Raw genomic sequence first — 21,460 nt, 5'->3', positions numbered from 1 at the left:
GCCGAAGGCATGGGGAGAGAGTATGTTTTGCACTCCGTCCGTCCGTGAACAGCTAATCTCTGGCACCGTTAACCCGGTCGATGCCAAATTTTGCACACACACTTTCTGGATGCCAACGATGAACCTCTGCCCCAAAGTTTCTAGAACGGCCTGTTATAGCGCCAACAGGAGGCTGCTTTGTGCAAAAAGGTGTACTGTTTTGGACAGTACACCTACAGATTGTGTCCAAACATCACGCAAATTGGTACACAGTCTCTCTAGAGCCATTCAACGAAACGGGTCTTTCAGATTTATCAGAATCCATCCTGATTGGCTAAGATTGGCTTCGCAGGAGTGCTCAGTTTAAAAAAAAAACACACATCATGTGATTTCCGTGAAATTGTGCAAGCACATTCCCACTAGGCCGAGGAAGAAATGCCACATGAACATTTTCAACTCAGCCTCATGGTGGCGCTAAGTGTTTTTACATCTAACTGCACGGATCTGTGGATAAAGTTGGCATACAAAAAATTTCACATCTGCTCTTTATAGTGCCACCAGGAGGCCGACATATGTAAAACACATTTTCTAACATTACTCCTTCAGATTGTATCCAAATTTCACACGTTTATATTGCTCCTAAACATTTTGCCAAACATCACACACACACACCTGTGCCCAGAAGGCACTTTTTCTAGTTTTTCATATAATTGATTAATACTTCAATTAAGTGGGGCACACTTAATTAAATCAACAATCTGGAAGCCAGGTGGTGTTGATGTAGATGTGGGTGTAGATGTGGCCAGGCAACTAGTGGACATGGTTCAACATGAGCGGACATGTTTTGTTGAAATTGAACACAAAAGGCCCTGTCCCAGAAGATAAGATAATTATATTGAATATCCTCTGTAGCCAAATACCATTTCAGGAGAAGCTTAAAATGTTAAACTTTGACCAATGCCACAGAGATAATGGGGACCTCATACATATGTTTTGGAAGTGCACACAATAAAATAGTTGTTGGAATAATAGCTTTAAATATAGATATAGAAAGTGTGCCAAAATGCACACTTGCACACTTGCGTGTGCGGACATCACAGGCAAGCGAGGCGAGAGGGGAACCTATTTTCTTATTGGATTTCAAAACGTTTGTTTGGTCGGATTCCGGTTGTTCATGTCGTAAAATCGGGGCGTTTTGAGAATATTAAGGGCTGTGTTATTTCAATGGTGGTCTGTTTCAACCGTGACATTTATCAAAGCTGCGAACATATTTACGCCAGGATCAGCTATTTACGATCACTTCATAAATGCCGTGCCGACGTGAGCGCACGCCAAAACACACGCTCGAATTTAAGGCAGAATTTACACTCCATTGATAAATGAGGGCCTGATAGACTGAAATGATAGACTTCAATGGGGGACAGTTCAACTAAACGGTGTGCGACAGAGACAGAAAATGTAGGTACTACCATTTGTCTCTCCAACACCATCTCTCTCTCTCTCTCCTAAACGGACCGTCCCTCTTGTCATCTGTACTAGGTTCATGAGGTCATGATGATGTCATAGCCGGTTTAAATCTCTGACTACACATGCCTGATCGGGTCCCGACTCATCAACAGGAGAGGAAGTTTAAATGACTAGTTCACCCAGCCCTACATAGACATGGCCACAGACAGACAGACAGACAGAGTCATAGATATGTTCTTACGCCACATCTTCATAGAAGTGTTCCAGCTCGTCCCTCTGCTCATCCATAGAACTGTCCAGGTCCAGATAACTGCCATTTGAACTCAACTGGAGAGTACAGTCCTCCAACTGGAATAGATACAGGACAAAAAAGAAGAACATTGATCACTTAACACATTCTGTACGGGAACCCCTTTTGGTGTTTTAAGCATTATGTCATGCTTTAGCTATTGAAAAATAGCAGATCTACAAGCTCATATATGAGCTTGTAGATCTGCTATTTTTTGGAAAATCGTGAAAATGTGTCGCAAATTATTGAATATATATTATTTCAGAGCGTTTTTTAACACAAATCTTTGCTTCTGAGGGGTCCCTGGAACACCATATTTTCAGAAGGGGGTCCGTGGACAAATACAGATAATTCTGTATTTTGGTTGACATAGAAACATAACATAGAAAACTGGTAGGATTTAGAAGACATTTTGTAGAATCGAGCTCAGGTCGAAATGGGTTAAATAGCTGCCATTAATACTCCACTGGATAGTGCAAGGGACAAGGCAGATAATACGGATGGATGATGGGCTTTTGAGTCAGGGTCAACCTGGGGACCACCACCCTGACTATAGAATCAACCTAGGGACCACCACCCTGACTAAGATTCAACCTGGGGACCACCACCCTGACTAAGATTCAACCTGGGGACCACCACCCTGACTAAGATTCAACCTGGGGACCACCACCCTGACTATAGAATCAACCTGGGGACCACCACCCTGACTAAGAATCAACCTGGGGACCACCACCCTGACTAAGAATCAACCTGGGGACCACCACCCTGACTATAGAATCAACCTGGGGACCACCACCCTGACTAAGAATCAACCTGGGGACCACCACCCTGACTAAGATTCAACCTGGGGACCACCACCCTGACTATAGAATCAACCTGGGGACCACCACCCTGACTAAGATTCAACCTGGGGACCACCACCCTGACTAAGATTCAACCTGGGGACCACCACCCTGACTATAGAATCAACCTGGGGACCACCACCCTGACTAAGATTCAACCTGGGGACCACCACCCTGACTAAGATTCAACCTGGGGACCACCACCCTGACTAAGATTCAACCTGGGGACCACCACCCTGACTAAGAATCAACCTGGGGACCACCACCCTGACTATAGAATCAACCTGGGGACCACCACCCTGACTAAGATGCAACCTGGGGACCACCACCCTGACTAAGATTCAACCTGGGGACCACCACCCTGACTAAGATTCAACCTAGGGACCACCACCCTGACTAAGATTCAACCTGGGGACCACCACCCTGACTAAGATTCAACCTGGGGACCACCACCCTGACTAAGATTCAACCTGGGGACCACCACCCTGACTAAGATTCAACCTGGGGACCACCACCCTGACTAAGATTCAACCTGGGGACCACCACCCTGACTAAGATTCAACCTGGGGACCACCACCCTGACTAAGATTCAACCTGGGGACCACCACCCTGACTAAGAATCAAACCTGGGGACCACCACCCTGACTAAGAATCAACCTGGGGACCACCACCCTGACTAAGAATCAAACCTGGGGACCACCACCCTGACTAAGATTCAACCTGGGGACCACCACCCTGACTAAGATTCAACCTGGGGACCACCACCCTGACTAAGAATCAACCTGGGGACCACCACCCTGACTATAGAATCAACCTGGGGACCACCACCCTGACTAAGATGCAACCTGGGGACCACCACCCTGACTAAGATTCAACCTGGGGACCACCACCCTGACTAAGATTCAACCTAGGGACCACCACCCTGACTAAGATTCAACCTGGGGACCACCACCCTGACTAAGATTCAACCTGGGGACCACCACCCTGACTAAGATTCAACCTGGGGACCACCACCCTGACTAAGATTCAACCTGGGGACCACCACCCTGACTAAGATTCAACCTGGGGACCACCACCCTGACTAAGATTCAACCTGGGGACCACCACCCTGACTAAGATTCAACCTGGGGACCACCACCCTGACTAAGAATCAAACCTGGGGACCACCACCCTGAGGTTATATCAAGCCACGGCATTATTTAACAGAAATATATGAGTGGTGGTCCAGAGCCAAAAGAGGTTTTTCTTCTTGAGAACCACTGATCTATTCCTATCCCATGGTTTAGTTATACTTAATTAATTCTATTCACTGAGTGATGACTCACTCAGGCAAGCTGGTACACTTACCCTCAATATCCCTTTTCTGTGGAATTTCTTAAAATCAGACTTCCCAGAAACTGACAACATTGACACACTTCTACATACGTTTAGTTGACGGAACAGAACAGTAAACAAAAGTTTAGCAACATTTTGCTACATTACCAAATGCATGGTCAGGGACCACATGCAATACCTTCATTCACGGACCACCAGTGATAGGAACGCTATGATAATGAATCTGATAACATCTAACTACGGGAGGTTTTCACCTCTAATGCAGGTTGTCCCACTTACAGTTACATTCAGTAAATGTTGAACGATGGGCATAAATACACCAAATAACAGAGAAAAAGTAGAGAGAGAGAGCGAGAGAGAGAGAATGAGGGGAAAAAGCTAAAGGGGAATACCACTCATTTTCAACATTTTACCATGTCATTAATATACCTTAGAGGTGTTGTGTGGAAACAATAAAAAAAGTCCCCCCATTCTGTGTTTCCTAGAAAAATCATGAACAAAGAAAATCATTAACAGTTCTAGGAAACACAGAATAGGGGGATTTTTTATTATTATATCCACACAACAGCTCTAAGGTATATTAATGACATAGTAAATATGTTGAAAATGAGTGGAATGACCCTTTAACTCATTCAATCCGGGAAAGGAATTCAGAATCAACCTCAGGTCGAAATGGGTTGCTAATGAGACAGGAACTTTGCTCTGTGACCCCAAGGAATTCATGCTATGCTATCTTTGTGGGAAATTATATTCACAAAAAAAACGCTTGAAGGTGACCTAAAAAATGACTGAGGTTTGATTAACTTCCAAGGTCTGTAAACTTCTCCGGTGGCTGTGTGGGCGATTTCTTAAAGTCTACCAACAACACAGAGTGAGAGTACTTTCTCTAATTTGGGGTTGAGGTCAGAAAACATGAACATCTATTTATAGTTTATCTGTCACTGGTCTGACTGCTTCTGGCTGACAGTCGATGCGTTAGCCTTGTTTGTAGAGTGAGTCATAGAGAGGTATGCATCTGGTTGTTTCATGGCCTTGCCTCATGTTTCTATGATGTGTGGCATGTATCATGACCTTCTGATACCAGCCAACACACATTTTATGTCAACGTACCACCACCAACTCTACCAAGAATAGTTAGAATACCTAATAAATTATTTAGCTGTGGAGCCTGCAGGCCCGGGTTACATTCTTTGTATAGCTCAATATATGCAAGATAAACCTTTATTGAGCAAGGCACTAACGAAATGAAAGCAAGGCACAACAGTGCTAGGATTAGAGGTTCGATCCCAGTGGGAACATACAGTAGTTTAACCCATTCTGACCGGGCACCCATTTTGGTGTTGGCATCATGTTATGCTTTAGCTATTGAAAAATAGCAGATCTACAAGCTCATAGCGCGCCACCGAGTGGCGCGCTACGAGCTTGTAGGTCTGCTATTTTTTGAAAAATCGAAGAACGACTGACATTTTTAGAATCTGATCTCAGGTCAGAATGGGTTAATCAGACCAGTGTGTGTCCTGTGAAAACCTCGTATGAATCTGATCTCAGGTCAGAATGGGTTAACCACTTCAAAGCATCCCTATTCTGGGCATGTCAAAAGAGGTAAACATTCAGTTGGAACAGCAGATCTACTGTACAAGCACACAACGCGTTGCAACGCAATGCATTGTTAGCTTGTAGATCATCTATTTCCGGTGAAGGGATTTGGTGTAGAGGAGGAGTGAAAACAAAACCGAGGGGACACATATAGACCTCTGAGGGACCCCGGTCGACAAAATGTTCAAAAGGTTAACGGGAAGAGAGAGGCACTTAAAGCACACTGCCAGAATTAGGGGCTCTATTTCCTGTGTAACTAGCTAGAAGACGTCAACACCACTGGGAACGTCCACGCTGAAGTTGTATACCCTCATGGCGCTGATGATGAGAAAACTGTGGAAATCCAACTCATCGTGTGGAAGGAAGGAAGAGCCCTTTTAGCCCTTATCACCGTCAGGGCAGCAAACACGCTCTTATATTGCTACACCCTCCCACGACTACATGCTCCAGAATCTCCAGCAGTCACTGCATGCTGCCATGTCCTCCGAGCCCTCCACACAGCAGGCCAGCCTGTTCCTCAGACCTTATCAGCTGTTTACAGAACCCACCCTCTTCCTCTTAGGGCCAGCTCAGTTTAGACCAGAAAACACACAACACTTTCCTGTAAAAACAATGAAAACTTATAGGAAAGGACCAGACAGAGCACGACAGCACGTCAAGAACAACTGCATTTTGGATTCCCGTTTAGGAGAATCAACTAGGCTAGTATCCTCCAAGGGTGGCAGCATGCAAGGTCTAGTGGTCAGACTGATCTGTAACTAAATAATCGCACATGCAAATCACTGCAACAACAAACGTGTCCATTTGCAGCCACATGTCTCATCGAAGGGACGTAAATGTCATAATGTTGTATTGTAATCAACTTTTTTTTTAAAGGTGTGATTTTGGTCCACTTTTATTCATTTCAATAAAAGCACAACCTTAATCACCAACCATTCAGAGCATCCACTTGGTGTTCATTCAAACATTTCCAAAACATTTAAGATACTGTCCAACTGTCGACTAAAAAGTGATTTCAGCATTTACATTGTTTGTGCTATCCGTTCCTCCGATCTCCTGGAGATTTGTTGCAGCGGTCTGATGAAGCCCATTATGGCTTAGGGACAGCAGGATGGAGGACTTTGTTCCAGAAGGGACCACTGTCTTTATCTGATCTACAGTAAGAGCTCTCATTATGATGGAATGTACCAGCCTCAACGGCACAAAACTGGCATTTTCACTGAAATCAGCTGCAATCAGCTCTTGGTTTGCGCTTGAACGTTTTGGACAGACAGTTCGATATAGACCTTTATTAATCTCGCGGGGTAAAATTCATTTTCAACTTCACCCAGTCGATGGATGCTCAGATGGTCATGATGAGTGCTCGGGGAGGGGAAGGAAGGGTCCCGCTCAGGCACACTTTGACACGTAGACATGGGCGGGCCGGGAGGCGAACCGTGACCTTCTCATTACTAGACAGGCTGCCCCCAAATGTATACTACTGTAGCTGCAAAGTTGCAGGGGAAAAAAGTGTTTAAGTTTTCTTCACCATTTATTGTGGAGAGAAGGGGAAAGACGTTTGGTTCCCAATGGGAACCGGTTCAGTTCATTTTGGTTCTTACTTAGTCTATGAGCCAGAGCTCCAAAATTGGAACGTTAATTATAAATTGAGTGGGCAAAACCATTCCTTATTACAAAATTTACATATGTGTTGCCTCTAAAATAAAGTAAGTCTCGGAGCTCTAGAAACTAGTGTGCGGATGTTCTTTCTCTTCCTTGATGTTTGCCTCGATGCCTGACATCCAGCACCTGGCCGAAAAATATAGGCTTTGAGATGTGCACACAATCTTCTCTGTGAAGATTGTGTGCAGGTGGCGCCTGTTATAGCGCCACCAGGAGGCTGACATATGTAAAACTTGAGGGCGAGGGCGCTCCGCCATTTGAAAACAGCCAATCTCACAACACGGTGCACACGTTGTGAGCTTGTAGATCTGCTATTTTCAAAGCATTTTTATGAATTTGGAGATTTGTAAAATGATTATGCAAAATGAGTACTTTTACTTTCAAACCCAAGTATATTTTAATGACTTAATTTTAATAACTTTTGTACTTATAACAGACTTCTACTTGTAACAGAGACTTCATTGTGGTATTGGTACTTTTACATTGTACTTCTTCCATTGTGGTTCACATCCTGTATAGTGGGAGCAGGTTGTGGAAACTCACAGTCAGCCAAATCATTTCAGATCTCTCCAATAGACATGATCCCATCCCATCCCCTTAGGACATGTTTAAGAATTGCCTTAAAACATTTATTTTTAAACAAGCATTCGTGGATGGTTCATCTTGAACTTACTAACTTAACTTATCTATTGATTTATTATATTATTCTGATGCTTGTATTGTAATTTTGTTTTGAGCTGAATTGTAGAGCAAGATTTGTATCCGCTTTACTTGCTTGTCCGTTTTGTAATGCACTTTGTGAGACCTCTCTGTGAAAGGTACTATATAAATAAAATTTACTTACTCAGGAACTGTGCATGTGGCTAATACTGTATAACTAAAAAACGTATCTCAGTGATGTATCCCAAGGTCATCAGGGTTTCGTGTCTACCAACATCATACCCCTCACTCGGGTGACCCAGTGACGGGTAAGTCCCAACTTACGTCCCAGTAGCTACCCTCGATCAGAACCACTAGGCAGAGACCAAGGCCACACAATCCGTTGCTTCGGAACTACTCTGCCAGGACTGGGAGAACCAGATTCTGGCGCGTGGAAGGACTAGGCTCTGTGGGTTGACTCCTGTCCGTCCCCTCTTACGTCTCACCAGGTCCACTCCTGCTCTCACCAGGCCCAGGACCTGTGCGTTGCACCAGACTCCCAGCACTTCATTCAGCTATTGGCAGTATGACACTTGTCATATCCTAGGGCCAGTATGTCAAGACTAAAAGTCAAAATAGGGCTGCCCCATAGCAGCCCCAAGAGGCTGTACACCCAAACGGAACCAAAATGATTTGAACCCTCCAACATTACCATCCTCTCACTAGTGCGGCTAAAAACAAAAAACAGAAGAGAGAGAGAAGAAAAAACAAACTAGAAGACGAGGACAGTTCACTGAGCAAAGGCCGTCGCCAAGCTGGGTGGCCTATGCACTATTCTGTTACAAGCAAAGGGTAGTATTATGGAACATCAAACTCAGTTTGAAGTTCATTGTCACTCACAAGACAGGAGTATTGAGTACTTCACTTGGTTAAACAAAGAATGACATTCGTACCATTTGTGGAGACCCCGGGGGTTAGATTAGGTAATAGAGTGAAAGTAGAAATGTTGCTCTAAGGGTGGTGCTAGAGAAGAAAGGCCATGGGGTCACAAAAATCAGAGATCAAACAGGGAGTATGAATGCACACAGCAAGTGTCATGCCAATCTTCCCATTTCATTGTGAGATATCGTGTGTAAATTAGACAAAACAAAACACATCCTTAATAAAGCCCCATCGCCAGCAGGGCTGAAAGCACCTATTTCTCCAGGATTTTCATGGCAAAAAGTGGAGCAGGGCCCAGACCGCTGGCTTAGTGGTCCGGGCAGGCAGGCACCTAGGCTTAATTGTAGCCTGGCCCTGACAGCGTGTCACAGGTTCGAGTCCCGATCCCAGTGGCCATTGCTGCGTGTCACTCCCCATGATTCCCTGTCTAACTTACTTACTTACAAAAAGTGGAACAGAATGATCTCATCTTTTCTGAAAAGAGTATCGTGTTTTAAGATGATGTGGCATCATTAGAAAAGAGAAATGATGAGCCGTGCTTTGTGATCAAATGACCCTCCCCCTTTACATCTACCTCAAAGCACAGACACATGCAGTTCCAAGTCTCTGTGCAACCTATCAGGTTTGGGCCATTTGGAAATAGCAGATTTACAAACTCTCAATGTGGCGCAATGCGGCGCATTGTGAGCTTGTAGATCTGCTATTTTCAAAGCACTGACACGGTTCCAAGTCACTGTTCAACCTATCAGGTTACAACAAGCTGGCTCCACGAAGGAAGAGAATCCATTGTTAAACAATGCCCTGTTGCTGTTGTTTTGTACGTTTTCGCCATAATATGTCTCTGTGGGACAAACGGTTAGCCCGGTTTGCAGGAGGGACGGCGTGTACTGTAGCTTCACAGACTTCTAACAGGGATCCTGAACAGATCTGTGAGGAGGCACATAAATAAATATAGGAGGCACATAAATATAAAAGACAGTAAACAAACAAACAAATATGTTCCACGTTGCCACAGTTCACCTCAGATAACCCAGAATATTACAAATGAAATAAATGAATGCTCCAATGAACACTCCAATATGAAGCCAGTAAAAAGATTATGATAAACTCACTCTTTCCTGATGCGTCAAAACAAGCCTTTTTTTCTCTCCACATTCAAACATTCAAAAATGTTTTTCATACTACAGCGTCACACAAAAGTATCAAAAGTAGCGGGCGGATGTAGATCTGCTATACTTTTATGCTTCTGAATTTTGAATGCTGAAAAAGTTACAGTTCTAGACAGAAGACTTGTTAGCTCAATGTTGAGCTACATGGCTCAGGGAGCCTGCCACACATCATTGCCTGGAATAAAGCAGTGTCATCATTAACTGAACATTAGCAGGACAAATTACAGGTTCCAGTAGGCTGCCAACCTGTGCCAACAGGGTATCAGTTCCAAGTATTTTGGACATTCACCCACAGTACACAGAACATTGCCAGAGTTGAAGACTAATAAAAAGGTGAAAAGGTATATTCACTGCTGTATTTGTATGTGTCCATGTAATACATTGTATTATATTCTGCATTCATCATTTAGAAAGCACTGGTTGGGACAGGACACTGACTGGGGCACAGTGAAGAGAATATACAGCAGATTGACAAGCTTGTGTCTTAGAAACAGTCTATCAGTCTTATCATTATGAAGAAGTGGGATGAATATGGACTGTGACTTTATTTTACTTTGTGGTGTGCATTTCGTTGCTATTGTGTTCAATCATTTCTGTATTTTGTATTTATTGACATTGATAAACACACACGCAGAGAGAGAGAGAGAGCGAGAGAGAGAGAGAGAGACAGACAGACAGAGAGACAGACAGGACAGGACAGAGACAGAGAGAGATATGAAAGAGCGGCATTAATACATGACAGAGCAGCTGCATACTGATACAAAGCAATGCATTGTTGATTAACCTGTCCTCCTGTACCCCGTGTGACCGACCGTGTCTCACCTTGAGTGGAGGACCCAGGACGCTGTGTATGGCGGCTATCTGCTCGCTCAGGGCCAGGTTCTGGTCCAGCTCCACATGGGGAGGACGCCTGGGCTCCGGGAAGCTGGTGCAGAGGAACGGGTCCGAGTCCTCCAGGTACTGCACCCGGCAGGTCACAGCGGCGGCCATGGCCGCGGCTGGAGCAAATATCCTCTTATTAGAACAGACCTTCACTCAGCAGATATATCGATACAGACCAAAACGTCTTAGCAGTGTATATATATATATATTTATTTATTTTAAAGGCTAGATAATTAACGAATAGGTCTCACACGGTACCTGTCTCCGCTATAAACAGCAGGCTACGGATATATATTTTAAAAACAAACTTCCAACAACTAGATATATAATAACGCGCGTTAATTCGGTTTATATACAAATACATTTACAACTTGGTTGTTATTCAATAGGTGATTAGGAAGTGTCCTGTCGGCGTGCAGACACGAAGTGAGTGGAAAGTCCAGAAACACACCAAGCGCTCCTTGGGACTGCCCCGCCCCGCCCCGGGGTGACGTCACAATGAGAGAGAGAGAGAGAGACAGAGAGAGAGAGAGAGAGAGAGAGAGAGAGAGAGGGAGAAAGAGAGAGAGAAACCCACAGTGAAAAAATAAACACAGCTCTGTTTACACCTTTATTTAATTCCTATTTATATCCAATATTTATTTGTAAATACATTGTTATTGTTATTGTCTTGTTCCACTTCTGCTTTGGCAATGTAAACGTACGTTTTCTCATGCCAATAAAGCTCCTTTGAGTTGAATTGAATTAAGAGAGAGAGGGAGAGAGAGAGGGAGAGAGAGAGAGAGAGAGAGAGAGAGAGAGAGAGAGAGAGAGAGAGAGAGAGAGAGAACATGTTGAACTTCATGCTTTGGCAATACTGTAGCTACTACATTCATGCCAATAAAGTTGAAAATTGAAATTGAAATTGAGAGAGAGAGAGAGTTTTGAGAGATTTACATTCTTCTTTAATCAATGTCTAACGGTAAAACAAACACAAAAATAAAAAAGTAAAATTTCTCCTATTAACACCTCCACTGCATATGTCACTCCTGTCTTTTCCCTTTGCAAATACTCAATGTCCTGAAAATAATCTAGGTCTACTAGGATATGATGACAATATGATAATAATTATTAAGTATAATTATTATTATTGGGCCTATTATTTATTTTTCAGCGTTTGCAACCGCTGGTCCATAATACTAGCCTACTTTAAAAAGGTAAATGTCGCCCCACCCCCTTCGTCTATTTTTTAGACCCTCCTATGGTGTTTTTTAAAATATAAAATATGGTTAAAGTGGTTAAACGTTCTACAACATGAAATTCCACTTTTTCCCAAAATAAATAATTCGTTTTTCGCTCTCCCCTGACGATGTGTTTTCCATCCCCACAAATAGCCTACCCAGTTTGTGAAACAATACCGCCCCCATCTGGCGGAGTCCGGTCAGGATCTCTCATGGAAATTGCTCTCAGGAATAGCTCCACTGATTTGGTGGCGGTCACTCAGGCTTCGCACACACATAAAGAAGTAAGAACTGTGCTGTTTTTCATGCCAAATGAATGCTTGCAATGGATTCAGAATAATGAAAAACCCCTAGTTTGACACATCACATAGCTACTACTTAAAAGCATAATGAAATTAATAGTATAGGTTGTCAACGATACCCCAGCTTATGCCAATTATGAAAATGTCCAGGTTCACATTCTGGCAAGTGGACTAAAACCTAATCATTAACAGTAATGTTGGTTAACCGCACGCAGAATCCATATATGTCCAGACTAACGGGATGTCAAGAGTTCTAAAGAATTTGTTTCCAAGGTATCTCCCATTAAAATGTTGCACTTCCTCACAGCATGGGTGCAGTACTTATAGTTTAGACAGTAGGCTACTTGGTTTAGCCTAGTCATTGGTTAGACCAGTCATTAGTCCTACAACTACAACCTATCTCAAACCCTCACCCTAAACCTAACCTCCCACGGTGCAGCACACCTAAACCTAACCTTAACCCTAGGCTATGTACAGAATTTCCAATCCGTGCTATTTCACCGTGTTTGGGTAGGCTTTTACACCTTATTGCTAAATATATTTAATTCTGGCCTGCCTGGTCCAGCATGAACAAAACTATTGTGTACGAACTGGTCAAATATTCCATATTAAAACACTATTTTACAACTGTCCTGAATAACTAGTGGTTTGGCAGTTTGTCAAAAAGGCCAGTTCAGTTTTGGCCTCACTCTCTTCATGATGCTTCTGCTCAGTTTGGGATTCTTGCCTGAGAAAATCCAGTACTGGATTGGACTTCCTTTTTCTGTTAGAGGATGGGGTTGTGTGGCCAGGGGCAGCTGGCAAGAGCTGCTATTTAGTTTCACCATTATTTACCCTTATTTACCCTCTACACCAAATGTATTTGCCGTGAATAGCCAATCTACAAGCTCACAAGCTTGTAGAGCTATTTTCAATGAATTTTTGGCCCCAGAGGTACACTAGGGTTCATCATAGATTTAAAAAACAAATGTCACAGGAGACATGGGCAAGGCAGGCAGAAGTATAAACTATGTATAGCAGGTAGCTTAATCGGAGAGCACTCGCCTTTCGACCACAAGGTAATGGTTACGATCTTGTTCAGCGTATGAGTTGCACAGCTTGGGCATGTGCGTGTGTGTAAGAGAGAGAGCACGGAATGTGATTATTTGATTGGCTGAGCACGGAATGTGACGGATGATGATGTTAAGAGCGACCCTCACTTCACACAAGTGTGATTTTTGTCTCCACCAGGCCGAAGGCATGGAGAGAGTATGTTTTGCACTCTGTCCATGTGTGTGTCCGTGTGTGTCCGTGTGTGTGTGCGCATGTGTGTGTGTGTGTGTGTGTGTGTGTGTGTCGTCCGTCCGTGTGTGTACAGACTTATAGCATGTTATGTAGACAGCATAAGTGCATTGTATGTAGTCATAGCACGTCATAGTACATATGTGTAGCATAGTAGTATAGATGTATAGCTTATATACATGTATAGTTTCATTATAGATATTCCACTGTTACTTTCTTAGCTTACGCATGTTTCATGATAAATGTCTTTATGTGATGTATTCCCATGCTTTTTTGTTCTTGCTTAATGTAAGTCGCTCTGGATTAAGAGCGTCTGCTAAATGCCTAAATTGTAAATTGTAAATTGTGTACAGCTAATCTCCGGCACCGTTGGCCTGGTCGATGCCAAACTGTGCACACACACTCTCTGGACGCCAATGACGAAACCTCTGCCCCAATTTTTCCACAATGGCCTGTTATAGCACCACCATGAGGCAGATTTTTGCAAAACTAATTTATTTATATTACTCGTACACATTTTATCCATATATCACGCAACTCTATATATCTCTATGTTATGAACACGCTTCCCCATATGCCATCCCCATTGGCTAAGATTGCCTTCCTAAGTTTGCAGGATTGGTCCGTTTCAAGCAAAATGCCTCAAATCATGAGTGCAAAAACAAACAGCGACAATACACACTTTCTACTTTTTCCACCTGTGACAGACACACACAAGCTGGTTTATCCAAACAAGAGGACCAACAATTATTTTCTTTCAATCATCTGATAATTACATTTAATGAGCCATTATCTTGTTATCCTTTACATCTTTAAGCTCTTTTTTTATTTTCATACAAAACATCAGTTCACAAAAACTGTGTGTGTGTGTGTGTGTGTGTGAGCGCGCGCGCACACACACACACACACACACACACACACACACACACACACACACACACACTAAACTAGTAAACTGTGGACTGACCTTGAAATGAATGGTTTAAGAATCACTGATCTACTTTATCCATCTAGGGCTAGGGGTTGCATAGCTACAGGGTACGAGTCCTCCCATTCCAGTGTCACTAGCGATACTGCTTCAATTCATTACAGCACCATCAGTCTGGACCCTTACAGAATGTCTGCATAGTCAACATGCATAATACTATACAGTCAATACACATTATGTATGTAGAAAAGTACAAATTTGCAAACCCTCAATTTTTCTTACCACTCCCCCAATGTTACCTTGAATTCCTGGAGATTTGTTTTTTCTTCTCACATGCCTATGGTGAACGGAGAATCCCAAAACAGCTCGTTCGACATGATGAACTGAAGTTAGCAGGCACCAAGTTTAACAATATCAATATCATTTGTTTCTAAACTCTCACACCATTTTTAAAGTATAATCTAAGAGTCTCATAATGCATCCAGTCATTTGTTCAGTATTTGCAAAACACATGTATTTTCACTCAAACAGTTTTTGTTTTTTGATTGATGCTTTTATTGACAAACATGCATACAGTATATGACCATATCTTATGTACATATCTGTCAAAACAAAAAAGCTAGAGAGCTTATTTCCATTGTGCCCCTTACGGTTTTTCCGGATACAATTCTGGATAAAGAGTCTCACGCACAAACAAGTAGTTTGCCTGGGATGTTTGATATTTGTTTTCTGTAACTTCAATTCATCAAGCATTTTCTCTGTTTTGTGGATTCTTCGTTCACCGTGGAAGTTTTGTGCGAAAAGAAAATGTCTCCAGTAATCCAAGGCAACACAGGGTGACTTTTAGATATCAAATGTTTCATTTTTGGGGGTGAAAATGTCCTTTGAAGAAGGCAAGGCAAGGACAGCACTATTTATTGTGGCAATAAATTTACTCTAAATGTACTATTATTGTGGCAATAAATAGTCAATTTAGAGTGAGGTCCTTTTGCCTTCTTCATTATTCTTTATCTTTTATCGTTATGTATACTGTTGTATACACAGTATATAAACATTTGATTATTGCTGTGAAGCTCAAGTTTGCCTGTGTATTGGTGCGTTCACACGGGCAGATGAAACGAGGCAGACTCGTTGCGAGTTGATTTGGTGCAGCATTGCATCTCTGCAACGTCATGTCGCTGGCTTCCATTGACAATGAATGGTAGGTAGACAGTATCATTTCATCAGCCCGTGTGAACGCAACATAAGACAGATGCTGCACAATACAGTTCTGACTTGACGTGTGTCTTTTGTTAAACAGCTTATTGTTTAGAACCAGCGAGAACACAAACAGTAGTTATGTTAGATTGTAATATTGCTAAGGCAGGTGAGGGAAGTATAGAAGAGTGCGCTGCTGCCAGCTCAGCCGGCCAGTAAAGAACATATATATTATTATATTCATGTCACCAGATTGATCAGCGACAGGCTGACAGCAGACCTGATGCTGTCAGTGGCAGGACCTAGTGAGTCGTTAAATAGATGTTAAGTGCTGCCAAAACAATAAATAAAAAAAGAGCTGCACATGTTAGACTTGTTACACCAGTGGTTCTCAAAGTAGGGTCCATCAGCCCCTAGGGGTCCTTGAGGGAGTTCCTGGGGGTCCCTAGCTAAATGATAGTTAGGAACCCAAATGGACCCTTATTGGCCTGTACTGTAACTCAGAGAGTGTACAAATGTACAAATTAGAGTGAACCAAATCAAAACTCTCAGAGTTAAATTAACATTGATTTACATGGGGGTCCCAGAGATGGAAATGCCATTAAATGGGGGTCCGTAGCCTAATGCATGTCAAACTGGGGGGCGTTGAGATGAAAGGGGTTGAGAATGACTGCTAGAGCCATAAACATCTTCTCTTATGGGGGTCCTTGGGTGTATATTTTGTAATGGGGCCGGCAGGCTAATAAGTGTCAATTTGGGGGTCCTTGACATGAAAACGTTTTAGAACCACTGTGTTACACCATCCGACATAGCCCCCCACACACCCTGATCCCAACAATAACACACAGCAACATATTCACATTAGCGGCGCAACAGTTACTCACACTAATCGACTTAATCGATTATTTAAAATGCTTTTGATTTGATTAAATCAATGTGTGTGTGTGGGGGGGGGATTTCTTTCTTTTCTCTTTTCAAAACGTACCAAGTTTTGTGCGAGCACCGTTGTATGATGGTGGTTATTCAGACTAATCGATTTAGTCAATTATTTAAAAATCTATTGCAATTTCTTTCAAGTCGATTCATTGGTGTAAAAAAGAAATAAAAATAAAACTGTGCTTCTCGATTATTAGATTAATTGTAAAAGTAACTAACTCTAACTCTTAGAGAATAATCACTAAGAAAATAATATACAGTTGCATCGCTACTTCACAACACACGGGAGGGCAATAAGGCACAAAGATTTAGCTAAATTATAAAGAATAAACTGAAAAAACTATTGTTAATCGAGAGAAGACACATGAAAAGGTGCATATCACAGAGAACAGAAGAAGACCAACAAGCAATACGTGTGACATGGCTGAGGGTCTGTGACCCATAATAATGTCTCAAATATGGACGGATCAATTCCTTCAGACTGAGGTCTTGGATCTCAGCACCGCAGGGAATACAAATTACCCAGAAATAAAGCAGTTTTCCACATGATGCTGCACTCTGCAGTGGTTAATAAAGCACTCCTGTCACTGGAGCCTTGTCTGGTGCTTGTCTGGTCGTTGTAGCCTGTCCAATGTTTCAATAGTTTGAAACATAAATGTTAAAAAAAAAAAAAGTTTTGACTGTCTTGTCAAACCTCCCAGGGTAAATGGCAAATAGATGAAACCGGGCGATCAGTCATGTTTGGTGTCGGTCAGCCGCTCAGTTTCTGAATCTGACGGGTCCTCCTCCTGAGGGAAAACTACGTAGCACACCTTCTGTCCAACGTACGTCACCAACTCTGAAACACAACAAGAGGAGAGGGGGGTTCATTCTGGGCTGTCAAACAGAAGAATAGAGTGCCCAAGTCCTCATCCCCTGGTTCACGGATGTTTTTCTCTATGGAGAATGACATTGGGTCATCTTAAAATCGTCTCATATAAGAATTGTGGTCCAAAAATAAACAAACTGTCTCTGCGATATTGTCAGGGAGGTGTCTCTGTATCGTTTACGACAGTCACTCATATCTGTTTCTAGCGAACATTTAACTAATTCGGCGACAGTAACATTAGCGGTTTCTCTCAGTCAGTTGATTCTTCATTAGGGTTTTCCAACACAGTTCTTATATGAGGCGGTCTAAGATCCCCCTATGGGAATTATAATCCAAATAAAACATAGTTCTTATATGAGGCGGTCTAAGATTAGCCTGGCTAATGAGCCAGACCGAATCAGCCGTTGGCAAAAAAATATATATTTAGGAAAGAATATATCTTTGAACTCGGTAAAACAATAGTTAACCAGCACGCAGAAATGGAGCTACAGGCACTTATAGGTGGCCACTAAAGGTGCAAAGCATAGCCTTTAAAATTGTATTTATTTATTTAAATTTATTATATATAATTTATATATAATTTTTTTATTGTTTTCTTTTCTTCTTTTTTTTCCAAGATATTTTTTTTGCTGCTTACGCCTTTTTATTGGTTTTTTGAAGGGACAGACAGTAGGCTGACAGGAAACGGGAGAGAGATGGGGAAGACATGCAGTAAAGGCCGTGTCGGGCTCGGGAGTCGAACCCGCGGCACACTGCGACTGGATTTCCAGTCGGGTGCCCAGACGGTTACGCCACCGCCTGGGCCTATTTATTGTTTTTTTAGGGTTTTTTTGGATTGATAATAAAGATTTACTCACCGACCACCCTGTAGACCCATTTGGGTTTGTTTTGCCAATACACTCCCAGGAAATAGACAGGTACCCCAGTCAGCATGATGACCATACCCAAGCCGCACACCACAGGCTCAGAGTACAAACTGAAGCCCAGCAGGACGGCCCAGAACAGCATGTAGCTGATGGGAATCAACAGGTTCACCTTTAAAACAGAAAGGAGGAGGATCGGGCTTCATCAACGGTTGCTGTCGGGCAGAAGCGCCGTATTCTCCACATGATTGTTGTTTTTTTCCTTTCGTAAAATTAACGCCCTACTTCATCATACCACACAAAAGCACCAAAAGTAGCAGCAGATCTACTGAAAAGTGTGGGAAAATACACACGCATGAGCTTACCTTGATGGGTCGCATCAGATCGGGTTTCTTGTAACGGAGGTAGAGCAGGCCAGCGATGGTGACTCCGTATGACAGGTAGTTGATAAAAGACACATAGTTGATCAGGTTGTGAGTTTCTCCTATACACAGGATCAGTATAGTCGCAGAGCACTGTGTGGAGACAGAGAGAGGACAAAAAGGTTTAAAAACATTCACATAGAAGGCCATTTGTGTCTGTGTTGCCTGTCCTATCTAACAAAAAGTCCCTGAAGGACATTCTGTGAGCACTGCATTATTAGACTTTTGGTTGAAAACGTTGGAGCCGTGCATTCAGCAAGTCGCTTATATTGTTCACAGAGCTGTGCTCGCTTTCATTGAAAATGGAACCATACTAGTTTGTATAGCCGGGGAGCCACAAGCTCAAAAGCTCAACGGTTAAGGATTAACCTGTGATGTCATGACATACTTTTTATTTGTGTTTTATGGCTTTAATGTTTGTTTTTCAACGATGTTTGTTTAAGAAAACGCCATAGACAATAAAGAGAAATCTATCATTTGTTTTGAGGACTTAAACAAACATTACCCGTTGCTTAAACAAACATTATGTTGTAATTGATGTTGTAAGATAAGAGCGCCCCTCACTTCACACGGGTGTGATTTTTTCTATTCACTTGGTCATTAAGGTCCAGAGGTCTGCTCTGCTGGAAACATCGCGAAAAAAGTTATGGACATTTTTATACCACACCATAGACAACCAATATAAGGCAAAATGTCATCATAATTTAAGTAGCATGTGACATTGAGCAATGTCAAACTAGGGGGTTTTCATGATTCTGAATCCATTCCAAGCATTAGTTTTGCACGAAAAACACTCCTTGGCCTAAATTTAGCCATATCCACTCATCACATTTGTGATGACGGCTATAGCCGCTTTTAGGCCATGAAGTGTTTTTCGTGCAGAATCATGAAAACCCCCTAGTTTGACATGACACATGCTACTTAAATTATGATGAAATTGTGCCTTATATTGGTCGTCTATGGTGTGGTATACAAAAATAGCCATAACCATTTTTTGCGATATTTCCGGCAGAGCAGACCTCTCATTCTGTGGACCTTAATGACCAAGTGAATAGAAAAAACACAAATAAAAAGTCTCGACATCACAGGTCCTCTCAAATGTTTGGTGCTGGCTCCCCGGCTCTATGGAAGGGTAGGTGCCCCTCTCGCCCCCATCAGAGAAGTAAACCATCAACATGATACCCCCAACCCCAGTCAGGACTGCAGACCCACTCTCCTTCTTGAGATGAGATCACTTTAGTTGCCTGGATGGTGCAGTACTTACACAGACCAGCAGGGCGGGGATAGGGGTGCAGTTCTTCAGATGGATCATGGCCAACAGGTGGGGCAAGTGTCCTTCTCTAGCCCCCGAAAAACACAACCTGGCAACCAGTGTTGGAAAAGTTGGAAAATATATATAAAGTTGGAAAATATATTACCTATTACAGTTAGTTAAAAAAATATATATATAAAAGTAATATTATTACTTTACTTATTACTCCCTGCCAAAAGTAACTACTGTAGTTAATTATTACTTTACTAATTTGTCTCAACCCCAGCATATTTTGTCCCCAAAATTGCTGACAACACGTCATACACGGTATAGGGTTAAATACTGTGTAATATATTAGATGTGTACAGTATCTTTGGGGGACCGCATGTAATTCAGACAGGGCATTAGTCCGACATGCGGATAGCGTCTGCTCCCGTGCTTGTGGTTATGGTTAGGTTAGGAGATGAGGTGGGTTGTCATTTGTCGGACCAATGACTAGTCTGAACAACGTACTGCACCCGTGTGTTTGTGTGCGTGTGTGTGTGTGTGTGTGTGTGTGTGTGTGTGCGTGCGTGCGTGACCGACCTGGAGGAGGTGAACAGGTATCCATTGATGCCTCCGAAGGTAGATAGAGCCACTGAGATGGGCATGATCCACTTGAACATTCCAAGCAACTTCTCTCCAAATGTCTGTAATAAATAATAGGAGACTGAGACCCCGTTTAGACAGAGACGTTTTAAAAAATATATCACGGATTCGGTGTCAAAAAGTTTACCGTATAGCCTACACTTAATCGAATCAATTCATCTATCTGTCCACACTGTACAGACCGAAACGACATGCACACCCTGAAGGCGCCTGTAGTATATATGGCCAGTCTGTAGGTGGTGCTGTAGCACAAAGCCAGTTAAGTGTATAGTTGATCATTTGGTCTTGTTTCCTATGATTTGATTTGATTTAGCACATTATAAAAACGAAATAATGAAACAAAAGGGAAAGTGCCTGGATGAGGCAAGTAGCCCAATGTGCTACCTATAGAGGCTACAAGATAGCTAGGCTACAATAAAACATTTAGGTGAAGTGAAGAAGTGTAGCCTTTGCCCTGTGACTGCCTGTCTAGTGTTGTTATTTGTGTAGCCTATTTGAGAATTTGTTGAAAGTAATTACTAAAAGGCTTGGGAATGCAGTTGGGGGTATTTTCAGCTTGCAAATAAAATTGCAAAAGTGTTGATCTGAAAAACAGTAGGCCTATAAGTAATTTTAGCTTTTTGAAAAGTGGAGCAGTGAGTTGAAAAGCAATAGTTCTAACAAACCTCTTTTGGACTAAATAAATGACCCAGACCATATTACAATATGTTAAATATATATATATTTAAATAGTAGCTCAAC

General features: G+C 42.4%; 2 protein-coding genes across 9 annotated transcripts in view; both read right to left on the bottom strand.

Annotated features, from left to right (window-relative positions):
• fhod1 (formin homology 2 domain containing 1) overlaps positions 1-11,264 on the bottom strand; it is a 75,089-nt gene extending 63,825 nt beyond the window's left edge. For 7 of the 8 annotated variants that reach the window (XM_080768177.1, XM_080768180.1, XM_080768178.1 and 4 more), the window contains exons 1-3: positions 11,061-11,213; positions 10,743-10,918; positions 1,688-1,794 (exon numbers count right to left, since the gene is read on the bottom strand). In XM_080768177.1, the coding sequence (XP_080624303.1) occupies positions 1,688-1,794; positions 10,743-10,918; positions 11,061-11,166 (389 nt within the window). In that variant the 5' untranslated portion in view covers positions 11,167-11,213. Of the gene's footprint in view, positions 1-1,687; positions 1,795-10,742; positions 10,919-11,060; positions 11,214-11,253 lie in introns of those variants that run through there. The other variant, XM_080768182.1, reaches the window with a different exon arrangement.
• A 3,295-nt stretch (positions 11,265-14,559) lies between these two features.
• Positions 14,560-21,460, bottom strand: part of slc7a10a (solute carrier family 7 member 10a) — a 114,851-nt gene continuing 107,950 nt past the window's right edge. The window contains exons 8-12 of the mRNA XM_080780545.1: positions 20,657-20,760; positions 20,084-20,180; positions 18,763-18,912; positions 18,392-18,569; positions 14,560-17,504 (exon numbers count right to left, since the gene is read on the bottom strand). Of these exons, the coding sequence (XP_080636671.1) occupies positions 17,398-17,504; positions 18,392-18,569; positions 18,763-18,912; positions 20,084-20,180; positions 20,657-20,760 (636 nt within the window). The 3' untranslated portion in view covers positions 14,560-17,397. The remainder of the gene's footprint in view (positions 17,505-18,391; positions 18,570-18,762; positions 18,913-20,083; positions 20,181-20,656; positions 20,761-21,460) is intronic.

Source organism: Protomyctophum bolini, assembly GCF_963924005.1.
Source record: "Protomyctophum bolini genome assembly, chromosome: 1".
Lineage (NCBI taxonomy): Eukaryota > Metazoa > Chordata > Actinopteri > Myctophiformes > Myctophidae > Protomyctophum > Protomyctophum bolini.
The sequence above is the reverse complement of the archived record's forward strand: the minus strand, read 5'-3'. Positions and strand labels throughout refer to the sequence as shown.